This window comes from Vigna unguiculata, chromosome 5, assembly GCF_037176805.1.
Source record: "Vigna unguiculata cultivar grain cowpea cultivar isolate G323 ecotype 2 chromosome 5, ASM3717680v1, whole genome shotgun sequence".
Taxonomy (NCBI): domain Eukaryota; kingdom Viridiplantae; phylum Streptophyta; class Magnoliopsida; order Fabales; family Fabaceae; genus Vigna; species Vigna unguiculata.
In genome coordinates this window covers 25,329,288-25,347,630 of record NC_140796.1, presented here as the reverse complement: position 1 = coordinate 25,347,630, position 18,343 = coordinate 25,329,288, and the positions used below count along the sequence as shown (strand labels likewise).

General features: G+C 34.9%; 1 protein-coding gene across 50 annotated transcripts; it reads right to left on the bottom strand.

The window, feature by feature from the left end:
* Positions 1–1,397: 1,397 nt before the first annotated feature.
* LOC114167000 (uncharacterized) lies at positions 1,398–15,156 on the bottom strand. Of its 50 annotated transcripts, none has more exons than XR_014994811.1 (8): positions 14,980–15,151; positions 14,738–14,909; positions 14,459–14,568; positions 12,541–12,576; positions 11,625–11,698; positions 11,051–11,227; positions 10,581–10,815; positions 8,684–8,868 (listed from the first exon to the last, which is right to left on the bottom strand). XR_014994811.1 is itself a non-coding variant. In XM_085672896.1 (8 exons), exons 3-5 carry the CDS (start codon positions 14,540–14,542, stop codon positions 12,187–12,189), a joined length of 315 nt encoding a protein of 104 aa, XP_085529022.1. In that variant the 5' UTR covers positions 14,543–14,568; positions 14,738–14,909; positions 14,980–15,156; the 3' UTR covers positions 8,684–8,868; positions 10,581–10,815; positions 11,051–11,227; positions 11,625–12,186. The 50 variants fall into 50 exon arrangements, 4 of the variants coding, with proteins under 4 accessions (XP_085529022.1, XP_085529023.1, XP_085529020.1 ...); XR_014994805.1 differs by having other exon boundaries at positions 14,459–14,636; positions 14,744–14,909; XR_014994812.1 differs by having other exon boundaries at positions 14,744–14,909.
* Between the last annotated feature and the right edge of the window lie 3,187 nt (positions 15,157–18,343).

The window sequence follows — 18,343 nt, the reverse complement described above, 5'->3', positions numbered from 1 at the left end:
TATAGTTGGCATATAATCATGAATTTTAAGATATGTATACAATATACATGTTAAATCAAATGTTATTCAATATATATATTCCTTTTATGTTAATTTTTAAAAATACAATTTCTTCAATAAACTTCGAGACAATAAATAATTTTCGTATTGAATCTCAAATGGAAAACTAAGACTAATTCAATATCTGACTGAAAGTGAACAAAGTTCCGAAAATGCGAATAAATAAGATAGGCCCAACATTAAAGGTCTTACAACCAACTTAAAAAATAAAAACAAAAATTTAAAACATGTCATTCACCCACCGACGGGTGATTTGCCCAACGAGATTTGTGTAGCAATCAAAGTCACCCAATGACAAGTTCAACTCAAAATTTGGTTCACCCAGCAACTAATTGATTCACAATTTTATTCCAAAAGTGAACTACAGGCTAAGATCTTCATGTTCGAAGGACTTTCAACTTTTTGTATATCATCATGAACCTTGAAGATTTTTGTTCTTCCATCTTTTGACCTTGTCATAGGCCCCTCGAGTTGTTATGGTTCTCTTTCTAACTCGTCTTGTATAGTACACTTTTGATTGAGAATTTACTTTGGTTAATAGTAAGAACGGTGACAAATTAATTAAGAATTTACTTTAATTAATTTAATGTAAAAAACAATAGTTAATGAACAATAATATGAAGATAACCGATGAAGAATTTATATTGAAAGCAGTGGAATTGGCCTGTTGATAGAGGTCATACCCTACCACATTAAAATAGATAAATGCAATATGTGGTAACCAACCAGAGTCGTCTCCCAACGAACAATGTTCTTGTTCAAAGCTTCATTTTCCAGACAAACACAACACTATAACACAGGGGGGTTTGGCAGATTCAGTTCTAACACAAAATTACTAAAATCTAATAGCAAAACTTAATTGAACAGAATTCAAAATGTATTGATTCCTTGATTCCACTAAAAGTCCATCAATCACAGATTACCAAATTACTTGTTCTATTCGATTTTGCTCTCATAAACCCTAAGTTAATCAACTAAGCGAAAATTACCATTGATTCATTATGTCATTAAGCACAACAAAGTTCAGGCAGCTAACACCCACAGATTTAAGCAAGCTGTGACAGAACCCATAAACATTAAGCATGAATACAAGCCATTAATGTGCACAAACACGAATTTGAGATTAAGCATTCATCAAAAACGTATTTTATCATGAAAACGCAACCTGAAACATAGTCAAATCCGAACACAACCCATAAACAACAAACAATCTCATGGTTTCATTTCAATTTCGTCAAGGAATCAATGCAAAAAGCTTAGCTAGACATGGAAATGGAGCATACAAGCCCTTCAAAACAAGATTCACAAAAACAGAATATCAAACCCTAACTTGGGTATTATTCAAACGCAAGTTCAAGAGCAAAGGAGAATTTTAGAGCTTTAAATGAACGAAAATCATTGTTGTGATATAAAATCTCGTGGTCACATCAAATAGATTCACATATTTAAAAAAAAATGCCACTATTGGGTGTAAAATTACAAAAATGTCACTACTAAGCCTCAAATGTTGGCCAATTCACTTAGATGTCGTGGAAATGACGTGGAAATGATTTGGCAACTCTCTTCATATGAAGATTAATGTCCAAGCTCCAAAATTGCTTCACCCAAATACCTAAAAATAATTAAAAACGAAAATTAGGCCAAATAATGTGAAATTAACCCAAATTCGGAATAGTGGCCCAATAAAGCCCAACAGATAGAAACACACTAAAGATAAATAATGAAGCACTGAACAGTTATCAAATGGGTACACAAAGGCTAGTGGAATGGAGGAAAATAATGAATCATCACCTGTTTTATTATAATTGTTTCAAAGTCTTTTATTAATTTGCTATTTCATTCTTAAATTCTTCTATAATTTTTTGCATATCATCATATAGTTTAATTGCATTATGTTGAAACCGGAATCGCGACGGGAAGACGAACCAAAAAAGAAAACGGGTTTGAAAAAGAGATTTGGAGTCGCCACCATAGTTATTCTAGAAAACTATGGAAAACCATGAAAATAAGACAAGTTTACAAAAAACCAGATTTTGGATCCGGGAGTCAGTTACGCGTATGGAAGGTGTTAGCACCCTATCGCGCCCGCCCGAGGGCGGTACCTTTAATTATTTTTATTTTTTATGTTTTATTTTTTTTATAATTTTCAAATTCAAGACTTGGTAAAATTCCTTTCCCCTTCTATGGCTTTCAACCTCTTTTCAAGCATTTCTAATTTACTCTCTTCGTCCTTAACATCCCCAGGTGCAACGACAGACTTCACCTCGTGTTGCTTTGGCTCTATTATGTTCACGATATCTGGATGAGTTGTTTCCCCATAACATGTGAAAGTAGCAGCTTCAAGCTTATTTTCTTCATCAACCACATTGTTTTCAACATTTTGAATGCAAACTTTCCTCGAGACCACTCCAAGGGGTGGAATGTAATTTGAAGGGAGGCTAGATGGAGGACAATTTTGGTTTTCCTGAACCCTGTGTTGTTGTTGTGGTGTGCACGTCTCTCCAGGGTTTTGCATGGCATTCAAGGCCTCCAAGATTTGACTCATCTGACTCTTCAATTGTTGGATATCGGCCTTCATCGTTTCTTGGGTTTCTCCTTGGTTTTCCATGATTTTGCGATAGGGTCGCGTCCTGTAGGGTGTCTTGGAAATTTAGCCGTATTTTTCTTTTATTTTAGTGGAATTTTATTGAGTGAAATGGATAGAGAAAGAACAAGAAGGAAATGAAAAGAAAGAGAAAAGATGACATAATGCAACCAATTCTAGTTAGAAATTATAAAGTTGTGAAAACACCGTCACAAGCATAATGGAAACTAGCACAAAACAGAATCAACAATGTGATCCATACAATAAAACATCCATAACATTTAAGTCCACAATGTTTGAAACACAGGAAGTCATGATTAATTTTCTTGAGCCCTAGCATCAAATTCTTCATTTCCGCCATCAGTTTCTTGTAGTGGTTGAGGAAAGCTTCAATCCCCTTAGGTGGGTTAAAAATCGGCATTGCAGACTCAGCATCAGCTAATAACTTAGGGACATTTTTGATGGCTCCATGAGCGAGGGAGGCTAGCTGCGAGAAACATATCTTCTAGTGCTCTGTAATTCGTCCCTGTTCCACGACATATTCATTCATCTGAATCATCAATTCTCGATGTCTTTTTTCTGATTCTGCATGATGCAAACATTCTTTCTCTAGTTTCGCCACTGCTTCTTCCACCCGTTGCTCGGCATCATTAAGTTTGATCTGTATATCTTGCAACTTTTCCAGTGCTTCTTGCTTGTCCCTCTTGAATTCATCACACAAGTCTTTTCTGACACGCTCTAATATCTCTATTATACCGCACTCCAGGGATTTCCACCTCAACTCAGCATTAACTGATGTTAGGTCTTGTTTTTGCTTTCTTATCAACTCTTCATGCACCCACTCGCTTTCCATCTTATCATGTTTGAGGTTCGCATAATTTTGTTGCATGTTTTGAAGGTCATTGGTCAACGTGATATTTTCCTGTTTCGTCCTCTCTAGTTCTGCCCTCAACAACTTCACTTGTTGAACCTCAGCATTCAACAACCTCTTTTCAACATTCGAGTCTAGAGAAATCAACTTGAATGGAAACTTGACTGCCTTAACCCTTGTTGCGAGCCATTGGTTGTAAGGAATTCTTTCATCAACAATCCATGATCTAGGGTCCCCCTCTACACGAACAATATTGCCCCAAGCGTCCCTAATTTGACAGAGCACTTAAGGAAAAGTCCCTTCCTCGTAATAAATTCGCAATGTGGCGAGGGATGCAGGTGTTGGCGATCCTTGTAACATCCCTGGCTACCCCTCCTCGGGCCCCAGAGGCTGTCAGGTTACTACAACCCAATGCACCCCCACCCATCACCCTTCTCCGTCCATTCATATTGGGTGGGTTGTTGCCAGTGGGAATCGAACCACCAACCTGACCTTTAACACCTCTGGCACCACCATGGACACCCACTAACCGGGGCCATGGATTACGTCCCGACCACTGAAGCACGACCCTAAAGTCCCACCTAAAGACTTTAAGGAATTATGTACTGACCCCATACCAAACAGATACAAACAGCCAAGTAATAGATACAAATATCATGCATAGGAACCTCATACCAACTTCCGGAACCAACCCTCATTTATCACAGGTTGAATCAATGCCAACTCGCTATTCCCAACCATGCGTAAAGTGCTTCTTCTCATACCAATACCATGCCACTAGATTACCAACCATCAAGGTCCATTGTTGCTCATGCCAAATTTGTGACCACACACACACACACACACGCACACACACACACACACACACACACATATATATATATATATATATATATATATATATATATATATATATATATATATATATATATATCCAACCTCTCATGTACAATTCATATAAAGATCATGCGAAGCTCACAATTCCCCACAGACAATCCTCTCCTAATCATGCATAATCATTCCCATTAAGCCATCATTCAATAACTCAAACAAGCATAAGTTAAACATCCAAGCACAAAGGGAAATCAACTCGCGACGCATTCTCGCCCAGCTCTTCGCTCAGGCTGGAGGGTCTCGCTCAAGCGAGAAGGACTCTCGCTCAGGCGAGCTCTCCTTCGCCTAGGCGAGAGCTCGACAAGGAGAACAGTAGCCCCTACACAATCTCGCTTAGGCGAGACCCTTTTCGCCAATTGTTAAAGACATCTGCTCGCTCAAAATGAGGGTTTGGTCGCTTGAGCGACAACTCGCGTGGAAAGCCCTGGACGAGCCTCTGCTCATCTCGCCTAGGTGAGGCAAGCTCGCTTAGTTGAGATTATCAGTGCTCGCCACTGTTCACGCCTGCATCACACATACACATATACCAAACAGGAAAATCTAGACAGTCCAAGCATCCATGGTAGTATACAAACTCGAAAATCATGAAACTAAAATGGTACACGTCACAATCACACCAGACAAGGAGGTTCTAGCTTCCCTTACCTGGAATACACTAGTATAGGAACTCAACCGCAAATACGGACACCACGACTCTAGGGGTATGCTTAGGAATTGGAAAATAACGGAGCAGATTACAAGATAAGCTCACCACAGAATCCTAGCTGGGGAAAATACGAAGAAGCACAGAAGAGAGTACGAGCATGAGTTGGAAGGAATTTACGAGAAGCGGAAAATTGGTTCGAGCTCACTTGATGCGAAACGGTGGCTGAACCCTAGCAGAGCTCTCTCGGAACAGTAGGAGTGACGGCTGATTCTGTGAAAGTATGAGAGTGGAATCGTTAGGGCGGACTTAGGATTTAGTTTAATCCTTTGGGCCAGCCCTTAGGACCATCAAATTTTGGGGCAGCCCTTTTTGTTAAAGGCATTATAAAATATAGGATCTTACATTCTCCCCAACAACAAAATTTTTGACCTCGAAAATGAAAGTCTACCAGGTAAAAAGATGCGGGGTGTGATTTCCTCATATCCTCCTCTAACGCCCAAGTAGAGTCACTGGTCCTCCGATCCCAAATAACTTTGACAAGACTGACCGTCTTTCCTTGGCGTTCCTCAACTTTGTTGTCCTCTAACGCGATGGGTGGTACTTCCACGGTGAGGTCTTCACTAATCTGTATATCCTTAGCTTCCAGTACATTAGCCTGATCAAACACGTACTTCCTCAGCTATGACACATGAAATACCGGATGAAGGTTCGCCAACTGAAAGGGTAAAGCTATCTCATAAGTCACCGACCCAATCCTTCTCGTGATCTGATAGGGACAAAGGAACTTAGGAGAGAGCTTTTTTGAGCGGAGAGCCCTTTCCACACCAGATGTTCGGGTCACCCTCAAGAATACATGATCTCCAGCCGCGAACTCCGAAGGCCTTCTCTTGCGATCTGCATATGCCTTTGGCCGACTCTAAGAAGCCTGCATTCTGTTTCTCACCATCCTCACTTTCTTAGTGGTTTGGTCTAACAATTCTGGTCCAACCAACACCGCTTCTCCATCCTGATACCAACAAAGAGGAGTCCTACACCTCCTGCCATAAAGAGCCTCATATGGCGCCATGCCAATGCTCGCATGAAAACTGTTGTTGTAGGTGAACTCTATCAAAGGCAGTACCTCATCCTAAGCACCCAACTGGTCCAATATGCATGTCCTCAACAAATCCTCCAGTGACTGGATCGTTCTCTCAGACTGACCATCCCTCTGAGGATGATAAGCCGAACTCATTATGACCTTGCTACCCATAGCACTCTGTAGTGTTTGCCAAAACCGTGAAGTGAACCGCAGATCTCTATCTGACATAATACTTGACGGTACCCCATGCCACCTCACTATCTCCCTAATGTACAGTTGAGCCAACCTAGCCATAGGCATTCTCAAGTTCATCGCCAAGAAGTGAGCACTCTTGGTCAGTCGGTCCACTATAACCCAGATTGTATCATGCCCCCTAAAAGTTTGTGGCCAATAGGTCACAAAATCCATAGAGATGCTATCCCATTTCCACACTGGTATTTCCAAGGGCTGTAGATTCCCACCGGGTCTCTAATGCTCCACCTTCGCCTTCTGACAGGTTAAACAGGCTAATACGAATTGAGCCACATCTTTCTTCATCCCCTGCCACCAGAAGGTTTCCTTGAGATCCTGGTACATCTTAGTCATGCTGGGGTGCAGAATAAGACGAATTTTATGTCCTTCCTCAAGGATTAACTTCTTCACCTCTGTATCATTAGGTACACAAATCCTACCTTGAAATCTCAATATGCTATCATCATCCAAGGCAAAGTCCCTAGCCTCATCTGACCCAAACTGTTCCCTAACTCTATTCAGACTGGCATCCAACAACTGTCTCTCCTTAACTGAGCTCAAAAAGTCACTAGATATAGCCAAGGTATAATGAAGGATTGACCCCAACCAAGGATGGAGGCACATGCTTAAGAAGACTAAGCATGTTTAGAAAGGAAGTTCACTAATCCTTCATCCCTTTAATTTGTGTTTGTTATTTTTGATTCCCAAAGTTGACTTAGTTGAATAAACTTTAGTTGACTTGTTGACCTTTGACTAGGTTTGACTTGTTAACTATAGTTGACTTGACTTAAGCCAACATGCTAATCTATGTTTATTTGCTTTGTAGGTTAATTAGGAGTAAGAAAGCAATACTAAGTGGCACATGGTGATTGGGGAGCATAAATGATGTGGAGGAGAGAGTAAAACAAAGGCATAAAGCATAAAGTAAAAGGCATGAAGCAAGTGTACCTATGTACCTTTGGTCTCCTTTGTTTTTAGCACACTTTGGCCACTTTTTGGAGACATATGAGACACATTCTTTGTCTCCTTTTATGCTAGAACGAAATTAGCCTTGCACACACCATAGTTAGGTCTTTTGTCTCTCATTTTTGTAACCTTATTTGACCTAGTTTCTAGAAGCTAGGGTTAGATTTTTGTAGAGACATCCTTAGGTATCTTTTATTTGCTTAGAGGCCCTTAAACTCTTCTATATAAGGGGTGCTCCTAGACATGTAAAAGGATTGAACATTTTGAAGTAAAAACACTCTTGTGTCTCAACCATTTGTGAGAGTTTCCTCCCTAGGGAGTGAATACTTTTAAGCCTTATCTTGCATAACAAGTGGCGGCACACATCCACTCATCTTCAAGGTTGCCATGGCTTCTAGCCTAGTCTTGTAGTGGCGTGCTTCTCACATTTTTACCACTTCTTTCCTATCCATTTTATGTTTTCTTCTTCCTTTAATTGTTCTTGGTTTTCTATGGTTTATGTGCTTTCACTACAAAAAAAAAGCTAAATTGCGGAGGTTTTAATTTTGTTTAGCGGGGGTTTTTACCCTCCACAAAATAATTTGCAAGGGTTTTTCAAACCTCCACAGTTAGGTTCCCCACAAGTTTTTTGTGGAGGTTTTCTATAACCCCTGGTACCAGGTTTATATTGTGGAAGTTTTTTAATGGAGGGTTATAACCTCTCCTATTCATGACTATTATTTTATGGAGGTTTAAAACCTCCTCTATTTCCATAAACCTATTTGATTCCAAAATTTCTATTTTTCATTTTTTACCCTCCTCAATTTGAGGATTATACTGTAAATTTTTTTTAACCTGTTCCGTTTGTATTATTTAATTTGTGAATTTATTACTGTATTTTTCTTGCATTATTCAAATCTCATAAAAAAACAATATTTTGTTTGTAATTAGAAAACAACATGAACTTTTTGAAATTTAAATGATATAAGAACTTGGATCCCGGATACCTACTCCCTTTCCTTTACTTTGTTCAATGAAAAATTGCAGTAAATACTTCCACATTTTTCTCCTTTATCATAATAACATAATATATGGTAAAAAGAAAGATAATTAGACAAAGAAATTTGCTCAAAATGTTTACAACCTAAAACAAACACAAGGTGCAAAACATTTAAAACAATAAAAAAGGACAACCAAGTCAAGGGGTCATTCACATAAAAAAATTATCATCTTTACCAAAACAATTTACTTAACAAGTCCAAGTTAGTCAATATTCATGATTGTGAAAATCGTGGTTTACCTCATAAGATAACAAGTTTACTGATCTCTATATTTTAGAGAATCTAATAAAAATAAGAGGGATAAAAAATTCAATTAATAAAAAAAGGTAAAGATAATTATATAAAAGTTTGATCACAACAAAGATACAGGATACTGTTAAAATGTACTTACTAAATCCTTGACAACAATTCAGCAGTTTTCTTAATTTCATTTTCTAGAGTCTCAGAAAATAGAGTAGCCCATAAGGCAAGAATATCAAAAACATCCTCTTCAAGCTCCTGCATGCAACCAAAAAGTCCATGGCATCAGAATTTAGTTTAAATCAATTATGAGGCTTATCCTAGGTACATAATTTTCAGATTTCATATTAAAAGAGTCTTTTGAAAACATGTAAAATTTCGTGTTATAAATTTTCAAAACGTCAGAAAGCTAAGGAAAATCACATGAACTTCATATTACTAATTATTCTGAAGGAAGTAACTAAGACAAGCTCCATGGAAGTCCTGATTATTTAGACAAATGAATTTCATACATCTACCTTACTTTTATTTACAAAGCATTACAAATGGTTCTAGATACAAAGTATGGGAGATTAGTGCAATTTTCTATCAAGAACCCATAACTGAAATTTATGCTACTACCAGTTAATAAAAAAAGATTACCACCAACCAGCTAGTAAAACATCAAATGTCCAAACTTTTCATCTAACCAAACCAATCCAAACCAACATAACTGTCCCAAGAATTAGCAATATTTGAAATTATTTGAAGAAGTAACTGAAAGGCCAATGCCCAATGCATAATGACAAAGAATTGAATACAGATTACAGAATATGCTCTAAAGGGAAATTTAGGATGTTAGTTGAGATTAGGTGATGAGTCAATTCACAGTCTGCGGAGTCTGCAGAGTCCACCACCAATACAGAAACTATGTTAGGCAACCTATTTAAGAAGCAATTTTAATTTGCTCCAAAAGGTTTCCACCATCATTAGTATAGAATTCAGCTTTATATAGTACAACCTATGATCAGAAAAAAATAATCATACTAACAAATATCACCACCAGTTAACAGTAATTAACTAAAGCTAGTGTGGCATCTTAATTATGAAATCCCTCTCTTTTCACTATATTTTAGCAGAGCCCCATTTTGGTGTAGTTTGCTTCCATCATTATTTTAATGTTAGTTCCACCAAACATGTTTTGGATCATTCACTCTTTCCCTTGTGTTTCTCTCTAGTACTTACCAATAACAAATCACCTCTAAAAACAAGGCCACAAGTGTCCTGTTACAACTAATCTAATTTTTACATCACACTTTTGAATCTTTTCTTTCACCAATTCTTTCTCCTTTCCAACTTTTCTCAACATCATAAAATACAATTTTTTAGTGCTTTAAAACATCCAAAAGCTCAAACATCTAAATTATTAATTTCAAGTTTATTATAAGGTATAGAAAATTGACCCTAGGAATGTCTAATTTATAAAACTAGTTAGTCTTACGTGTTCATAAAACTAGTTAGTCTTACGTGTTCTTAGTTTTACGTGTTCTTAGTTATATATATATATTAGCCGAGTACATATTTCCTAACCTGATGTTGCAACCTCCACAATAACTTACGTCCCCCAACCCTGTAATTTTTAAACAACCTTGAACTTAGATCCTTAAACTTAACTTTTTTAATACTTTCTGCTATCAGTGTTCAACTAACTTTGTTAATTTTAGATGTTTTAATACTGTCACTAATTTCAGTTTGATAATCTAAAGTTGTCAGCACTAAAATTGTTTCACCAAGCCCAAAACATGTGTCAGAAACATCTTCACTTTTTTAATTTCGGTTAACAACTCTAAAACCAACTTTGGTTGTTAGGCAACTATTAGAAGAAGTTATAATCAACAATTTTCTTGTAGTGGAAATGGGCATGCTATAAAATCTTAAAGAACTTTCAATAGAAGGGCAAATGAACAAGAAAAGAGATGCTAGGGACCAACCATCCATGATATGGAACAAGAACTGAGGAATGCCAGATGTGTCCCACCAGGTTGTTTAGCAAAGAGCTGTTTTTGACACTATATAGGCACCTAGATACCTAGGCCACCCTTTACTCTCTAATGAACCTTCTTTGAAATCACTTAGAAACTTCTTCACTATTTCATCCACTTTCTCTTCTGTTAGGTTATCAACATCACTCAACACTCCTCTTGCCCATGATTCCTTAGGGAAACTCTGAATTTGACATGATTAAACAACAAGACCTTAAGAAAATTAAAGGAAACGAGATGCAATAATAAACTAATATCTGTTATAGGAAAGTTTTGAATAAACTCAAGGTTAGATTGCATAACATATGGATTGGCTATTAATTAAGTATTCAAAAGAGAGGAAGTTATTGGCACAATTAGATGGAGTTTATCCAAAAAAATAGGAAAAGAATTTATTGGCACAAGAAATTGGTGCCTACCTCTAACTGCCCAATAAAGGACGATAGATTCACAATTGTTGGTGAATCAGATAATTGGAGGAGGGGCATGAGTGATTCTACAGTTATTTTAGTGCCATAGTAATTTATTTGCAAGCATTCTTTAGCTAACTCGTATGTTTGAGTCACTGTCTTTGTTTCTTGCTCATCTGGTACCACCTAAAAACATGGTAATTCAGTTTCTGTTTACAAATCTTCTAATAACACATAACTACTCAAGTTCTTCATACATCCAAAAGATCTATTGAACGTTTTGATAATAACAAGAAAAAAGGACCACTCAATAACATTCCAAAAGAAGAGCCAATTCCAAAAAACTTAACTATTGTGAAAATGCTTTCATAATTCCTTAACTGTGTTGGGCTTAACAACAAATGCAAGTTCATGATATGAGAATTTCACAAGCCTTTATAAGCTCTGCTTTTACTATTTCAATATTTGACATGGGATGGGATCTAGAATTTCAAATGGTCATGAAAAGTTTCAAACTTTAGGCCCCTTTTAGACAACTTTCCATATCTATTAATTAGATTTCACAACACGAGTAGAGTCTTACCCCACGATTCAGGATTACTGTACTGATTAAATCACTGTCTTAATTACAACTCCACCAATTCCTGCATTGTTAACCTGCATGGAACAACATTTCATACTAAAATATGCTAATACAAAATTTACTAGATGTGAAAAACTGATTCCCTTCAAACCATTAAAAGAAATTATCCTAACTATGAGTAGATGTAAAAGGAATCTGTCAAATTGATTCAATGGCAACGGAAGCTTACTTAATACCAAATATTAACAAAAATAGAAAGAGCATAATCATCCCTTTGCCAAATGAAGAAAAGTAAAATAAAGGAGATATATTAAATGCTCAATCTCTTTTTAACCCCAGGTGGTTGGTTCCAGTATCTTAAAACTATAGTGGGTGGAGATGACACCAAAATATGCAGAATTTGGCAAAGTGTCAGTTAAAACATATGTGTATTCCTTTGGGGTGGTTCTACTACAGCTAATAACAGGAATGAGACCTATAGATAAAAGACTTGGAGAAAGAACTCTTGTGGGATGGTAACAATCTAAAGCCTATGAAATTTCAACTTAAGTATATTAATTCTTTAGTACAACCTCAACTCATCAAGGCATCTACATGATTCAAATAAATTAGTCACTCTGTGCCCACTCAAATATTGTTTCTTTCCTCCAAAGTCATTATAGTTATTATCTATGCACATAATTCGTAGATAATGGACAATAGGCTTAAAGCCAAATTTTGTCTCCACCCAGTGAAGCAATGGATCCCACTTGACGATCTGCAAAAATGGAATTCAAATACATACATATAACCAAAAAAAAAATAACGACACTTCTTGATATAAATAACTAAATTTTTTTATACAACATTCACCATAACAAAGTTCAAGAATATAATACCAGAAAGTTGAACCAATCCCAACACCAGAATCCAATACCTTAGATGGGGAGAAACCGGGAAGCCTTCTACAATCCTAAAAAAGAAATTTTGAAATAATTAAAGCTTATTAAACTTTAAACTTTCCAACAGTAAACCCTTGGCTATATAAGATATAATCATAATTAAAGATATAATCATAATTAAAGAAAGTAGTAAATCTTGAAATATTAGAAAATATTGAAAGTAATCCTAAAAGATAATCCAACATATTCCAGATTACTATAAGATATAAACAGAATATTGTTTGGAATTTTAATATATTATAACATCTCCTTAAGTAAAGCTTATTAAACTTTAAACTTTTCAACAGTAAAACCTTTACATACGAGTTTAAAAGTATATACCATCCTACTATCTAATATAATATGGTAGCAGCTGTAGTGGTTTTTTCTCTATTAAAATACATGCAAAAATATAGTTTAAATATGGATAGTATAAAGTATTGGGTCATTGAAAGATCATGAATGATTCTCCGTAGGTTACATGTCTCTTTCTTAATGCTTAATTGCATCATTATTTACATGACATGACTTTTAAGTTATAGGAAAAAAGACTTTTACCTTCAATGCATGTAGTTGTTTATAAATATCACATCCTGAAATGAATTGAATTAGGAGAATGTGTCTCTCCAGAAGAGGAAGGGTGGAGAAACTAACATACTAGAGCAAGAAAAAAAATACTAGATAAGGCAACCGTGTCTTTAGTAGAAAGTAGAAGGTGGAATAACACCAGTGTTGGTAGTAGTGAAATTTGTTGTTCTAGAATCCTTTTCCCAACCTTCACTTTCCAAAATGGCCCTCAAGTTGCACCATACAAATCACATAACAAATAGATATTGAGTTAGCATGATATCTATAACATAGTTGAATAATAGTGTAAAATAGTGTTGTTCCTTAGACTATTATTATAAACTCACCAAGACAACAGAATTACGAGAAGCAATGGGCAAGATATCAGCACATGAGACAACACCTTATTCACACTTAAGAAATTACAGGAACAATTCTTACTATTATTCACAAACCAAACTTACAACTTCAAAGTGATTCAATTAACTTTTAAATATACATTTGAAATAGCTATGTGTATGTCCATGATTATCAAAGCATGAACTTTTTCCATCAATGATTGCATACATCAATGTCCAAAATTATGAGTTTGGATGTTTTGCTACTTCAAAATTGTACTGATAAATACATTACAATAAACTTTAATGATTCAACCAATAATAAATATCGATAAAGACACTTAAATAAATGCTTTGAATGCAAGTTTTTCCTACCAGTTATTCTGAAAAACACTCTTATTAGATATACTATCACAAGAAACATTACACCCTTTAGGTATGCCATGGAGTAAAACCAAACCTTTTTTAGTCAAACTGCTCATGCACTTATTCAAGTAAAATTCTATTACACCAATTCCAGAGACCATAAACACTTTAACAAATCACTATATACCCTTCCACATACACGCAGTGAATTCAATGCAGTGAATTGAGTTAACACATTTAACACATTTTCATAGACAGATTACAAATTGGGTTAAACTAAACCTTTAAAGACAATGCAGTGAATTCAATCTATAAACATTAGAAGCACATTAGCTAAAACTTCTTTTGATCAAGTGAGCTAATAAGTTAATCAAACTAACGATTATAAATTCTTAAAAAGGGACAATTAATAGTATTTACCCTAGCCTTTTGAAGAGGAATGCAAGTTAACAGAGTCTTAGTAAGGATAAGAGTAGTCACATAGTACTTGCTACCAATTGTTATAATTCAAAACTTCACTGTTCTAAATTTAGCATTATTAAATATCATAATCATCTTCCAATCATATCAAAGCAATTTTCTAAATACAACGAACAAAGGGGAGATTTTTGTATTGAACAAAAAGCGTTGTGAAGATGAATACCTTGGGAAACAATTTTTCCAAAACCTGCAGAGCACTTGTATTCCAACCAGTATATTGTCGATTGAATATATCAGCTTGTGTCATTCCAATGTAAGAAGATGATTGTTAAACTGATGAATGTTCAAGTAGAAGTGATTTTTTTCTTCCAAAACAAAGCACACCCAAAAGACAACAATAACTTCTCCGATAGCAAAAAATTTATAAAAAATTAGGGTTAAAAAATGCTCTAAACATCTCTCTGCATATCAAAGAGGGTTAAAAAATTAGGGTCAAACCCACACTCACTAAGAGACGATCACTGAGAGACGAGCAACGACCAACGAGCACTGATCGATGACGGAGAGGACAAGCACTGGTGGACGAGCGAGGACGAAGATGAACGCCGGTTTGATGGATCAAAATTGAACTTCCAGAACGAGCTTTCAGAACGCCAATTTGAAGACGGAGCTTTCTGAACAAAAACGAAAATGCTAATGTTTGAAAATTTGGGAAAAAATGCATGAGGAGAGTGAGTGTAAAACCTTGGACAGAGATGAGAAGATGAACGCTGGTTTGATGAATCCAAATCGAGCTTGATGGAGCATTCTGAAGAAAAACGAAAATGTGGGTTTGGAAATGTGTGGAAAACCCTTGAGAGCGAGAATGTAAAACTCTAGAGGGAAAGGTTACAAAATTAGGGGAGTTAAAGGTGTAGAAATTTACGGAGGTCATAAAACTCTTCAAAAAACAATTAAAATCTCCACTAATCTTAACACTTTGACAACTTAATACAACCATTTTAAATATTATTATTTTGTGGAGGATTTTTATAACCTCCATAAATTAACTCCCACTAAATAGTAATTTTTTTGTAGTGTTTCCATTTCCTTTTTGTTTTGAATCAATCCATCATCTTCTTCTCTTGAGCTTTGTGAAAGGAACCTTCACATCTAGATAGCTTGCTATCTTAATGTCCAATGGGGATTTCATTTACCTTTCTTAATCAACTCACACCATATTCAATAATCTTAAAAGAAAACAAGATAATCCTTCATCATTTGGTATCTAGAGCTTTGGTTGTCCTTGTATATGGTGTTTTCATGTTCTAACCTTGTCTTGTGTAGCTATCTTTGAATGATCCACATAAAAACAGTGCTGGCAGCAACGTGTGCGTTTTTGAAAAAAATACTGCAGCTAGCTCAGTGGTCCAAAAGTAATGTTCTTTATATCAAAAGAAAGCTCAGTGAGTCTAGTTTCCAAAAAAAAAAAGAATTAATGCATTTGGAGTTCTGTGGAGAGAGTTATGATCAAATGAGTGAGCAAAGGTCAGAGCTGCCGAGAATACGAAAAACAACGTTTTCAGGTTATGTTGTGGCAATTTTGGCTTCGGTTTTGTGACTCTTTTGCTCCTAAATGTGGTTGGATAATATGTCTTTTGATGCTTAGTCTTTGAGCCTCAAATCCACGAGTTTAAATGCATGATAGCTACATGTTTGTGTCTTTGTGTATGTCATGTTGAGTCTTTAAATGTGTCTAACTTTTGCTCGAGTCTCTTGTCATATGCTTCTTTGAGTTTTCTTGTTCTTGTTTCTAAGTATTTGAGCTATTGCATGAGATCTATGCCTTTTGTTGTTGCATGCTCCTTGAAATTGATTTTGACCTAATTTTTAAGGAACTAAGTGTTCAAGACACCCTAAAATATCCTTCTCATCATCTTAAGTACCCAGTTTTGAAAAGAAAAATTATTTTCATGACCAAAAACAGTTTGGCCGAGAGCTAATGTGTTGCTTGGTGAATCCATTTGGCCATTTTTACAAGGTGTTATGCTACCAAATTTTATACTTGGATTTTGGGTGATATTGGCAAATTAGTTCCATGCTTTAACTTGGTTATGATCTTGATAACGCTGTCGTTGACGCGATCAAATTAATACTACTTATCTATAACAACTTCAGTATTGTTAAGAAACTAGTCAACAAAATAGTAAGGGTAAAGTAACCCAAAGTCATCTCCCAACGAACACGTAATTGATTTTTAACAAATTAGTTCTTATAAAACTATACAAGAGTTAGTCAAATAAGATAAAAAAAAATAGGGGATTAAGATAAACAAAGATAGAAATAAAATTTAAAAGATAAAAAGAAATAAAAACAATAATAAAGAAGATAGATTGATTCCATTGCTTTTTCAAAATAGATTCATCATCGGTTATCTAAAGATTATTGCTCAATTAATTATTGTTGTAGATTTACAAATTAATCAATGTAAAGTCTCAATTAATTTGTTGGTGTTCTCACTTTTAACCAAAGTACAGTCTCAATTAAAAGTGAGAACTTTTAGATTATCCATAGTAAATTCAACCAAAGTACATTCTCAATCAAATTTACTATGCCTAATCATGTCTATTCTTTTATCTTCTCACCAAATAAAAAGCTTAATTAATCAAAGTAAAGTCTTAATTAATTTTTGTTAGAGTAAATACCTATAACCAAAGTAAAGTCTCAATTATTGGTAAAAACTCATTCAATCACATGAAAGTTTCTAAATAAAATCAAAGTAAAGTCTCAATTAAATTTAAAAACCTTTGAACTCATATGATCAACATGCATATAGATTTAAAATCATTACTTTTTACGTGATTCAAAGATAAAAGACATAGATAAATTAAAACCTCAACAATAATAAAAAGAACAAAGAAATTAATTCATTCTAACCTCAAAATCCATAATGAAATTACAATGGAATCAACCCAAGAAGTTTAGTAATTCATGGAATACAAAACAAAAAGAAGAATAGAGAGAAGAAAAGAGAGAGAAAGGAAACGAAATTAGGTACCCCTAAGGGTTCCAAAACTCCGAAGTCCCGAGCTTGTTTTCTACTTCTCCCTTGGTCTCTATATATAGGAATTGGACTGGGCTTTTCTGTTGCTAAAATCTCTCAAATATCTTTTGAAATAAAAATAAATATAAATATTTAAAAATACTTGGAGAGATATAGACTATTTGACAAATATAATTGGTTGATAATATCAATATCTAATATAATTAAATTAATTAATTACTTAAAGATATATGATAAATTATCACCAATTAATATTTGTATTAATTTTCCAAATCAACCCTTTACAATCTCCTCAAATTATCTTCTAAATAATCCAATATCTTCAAGATATATTTGTTTGTTGTGGATCTAAAAATATTCCAGAAGATCTTGTCATATTTAAAAAGATTTGGTAGTTAATATCTTTTAATATTTTATGACATAATTAAATAAGATAATTATTTAAAAATATCAAATAAAATATCTAAAGATATATTTTTCCCAAATTATCTTCTATCATAAAGATAAAGAAAACCACAGGGTCCAATTTCTTTGTTCCTCTCTTCTCGGTTTAGCCAAACTTCTTCACTTTTTCAAGTTTTTCTTGCCGTCTTCATGCAATGCTTGGCTTGAATTTTTGTGCTTTTGATAATTTCTTATTCTTGGATTAAGGTGTCATGAAGCTTTAATCAATTTATTTCCACACCTTCATGAGCTCAACTTAGCTGCAGCTGCACTAACACACCTCAAAATATCCAAAGAACATTTATGCAACTAAAAAGCTATTTTTAACATGTTTTTGTATCTCATGCTCAATAAACCCAATTATAGGAAATCCCAATTAAATCAATCTTTAAGCACACAAATTCAATTAAATACCCATAATTAAACATTAAATGAGGATAAAAATACGCACTCATCATACCCACACACTTATCCTTTTGCACTCCTGGGCAAAATCAAGCAATTTCAAAACTTCTTCTGAGGTATTTCATTTCACATCAACACTGGATTAAAGGAATGAACATCATTGGAGACAAATCAATCTTCTAGAAATCAAATTATTATGTATATACAAACGGAAAG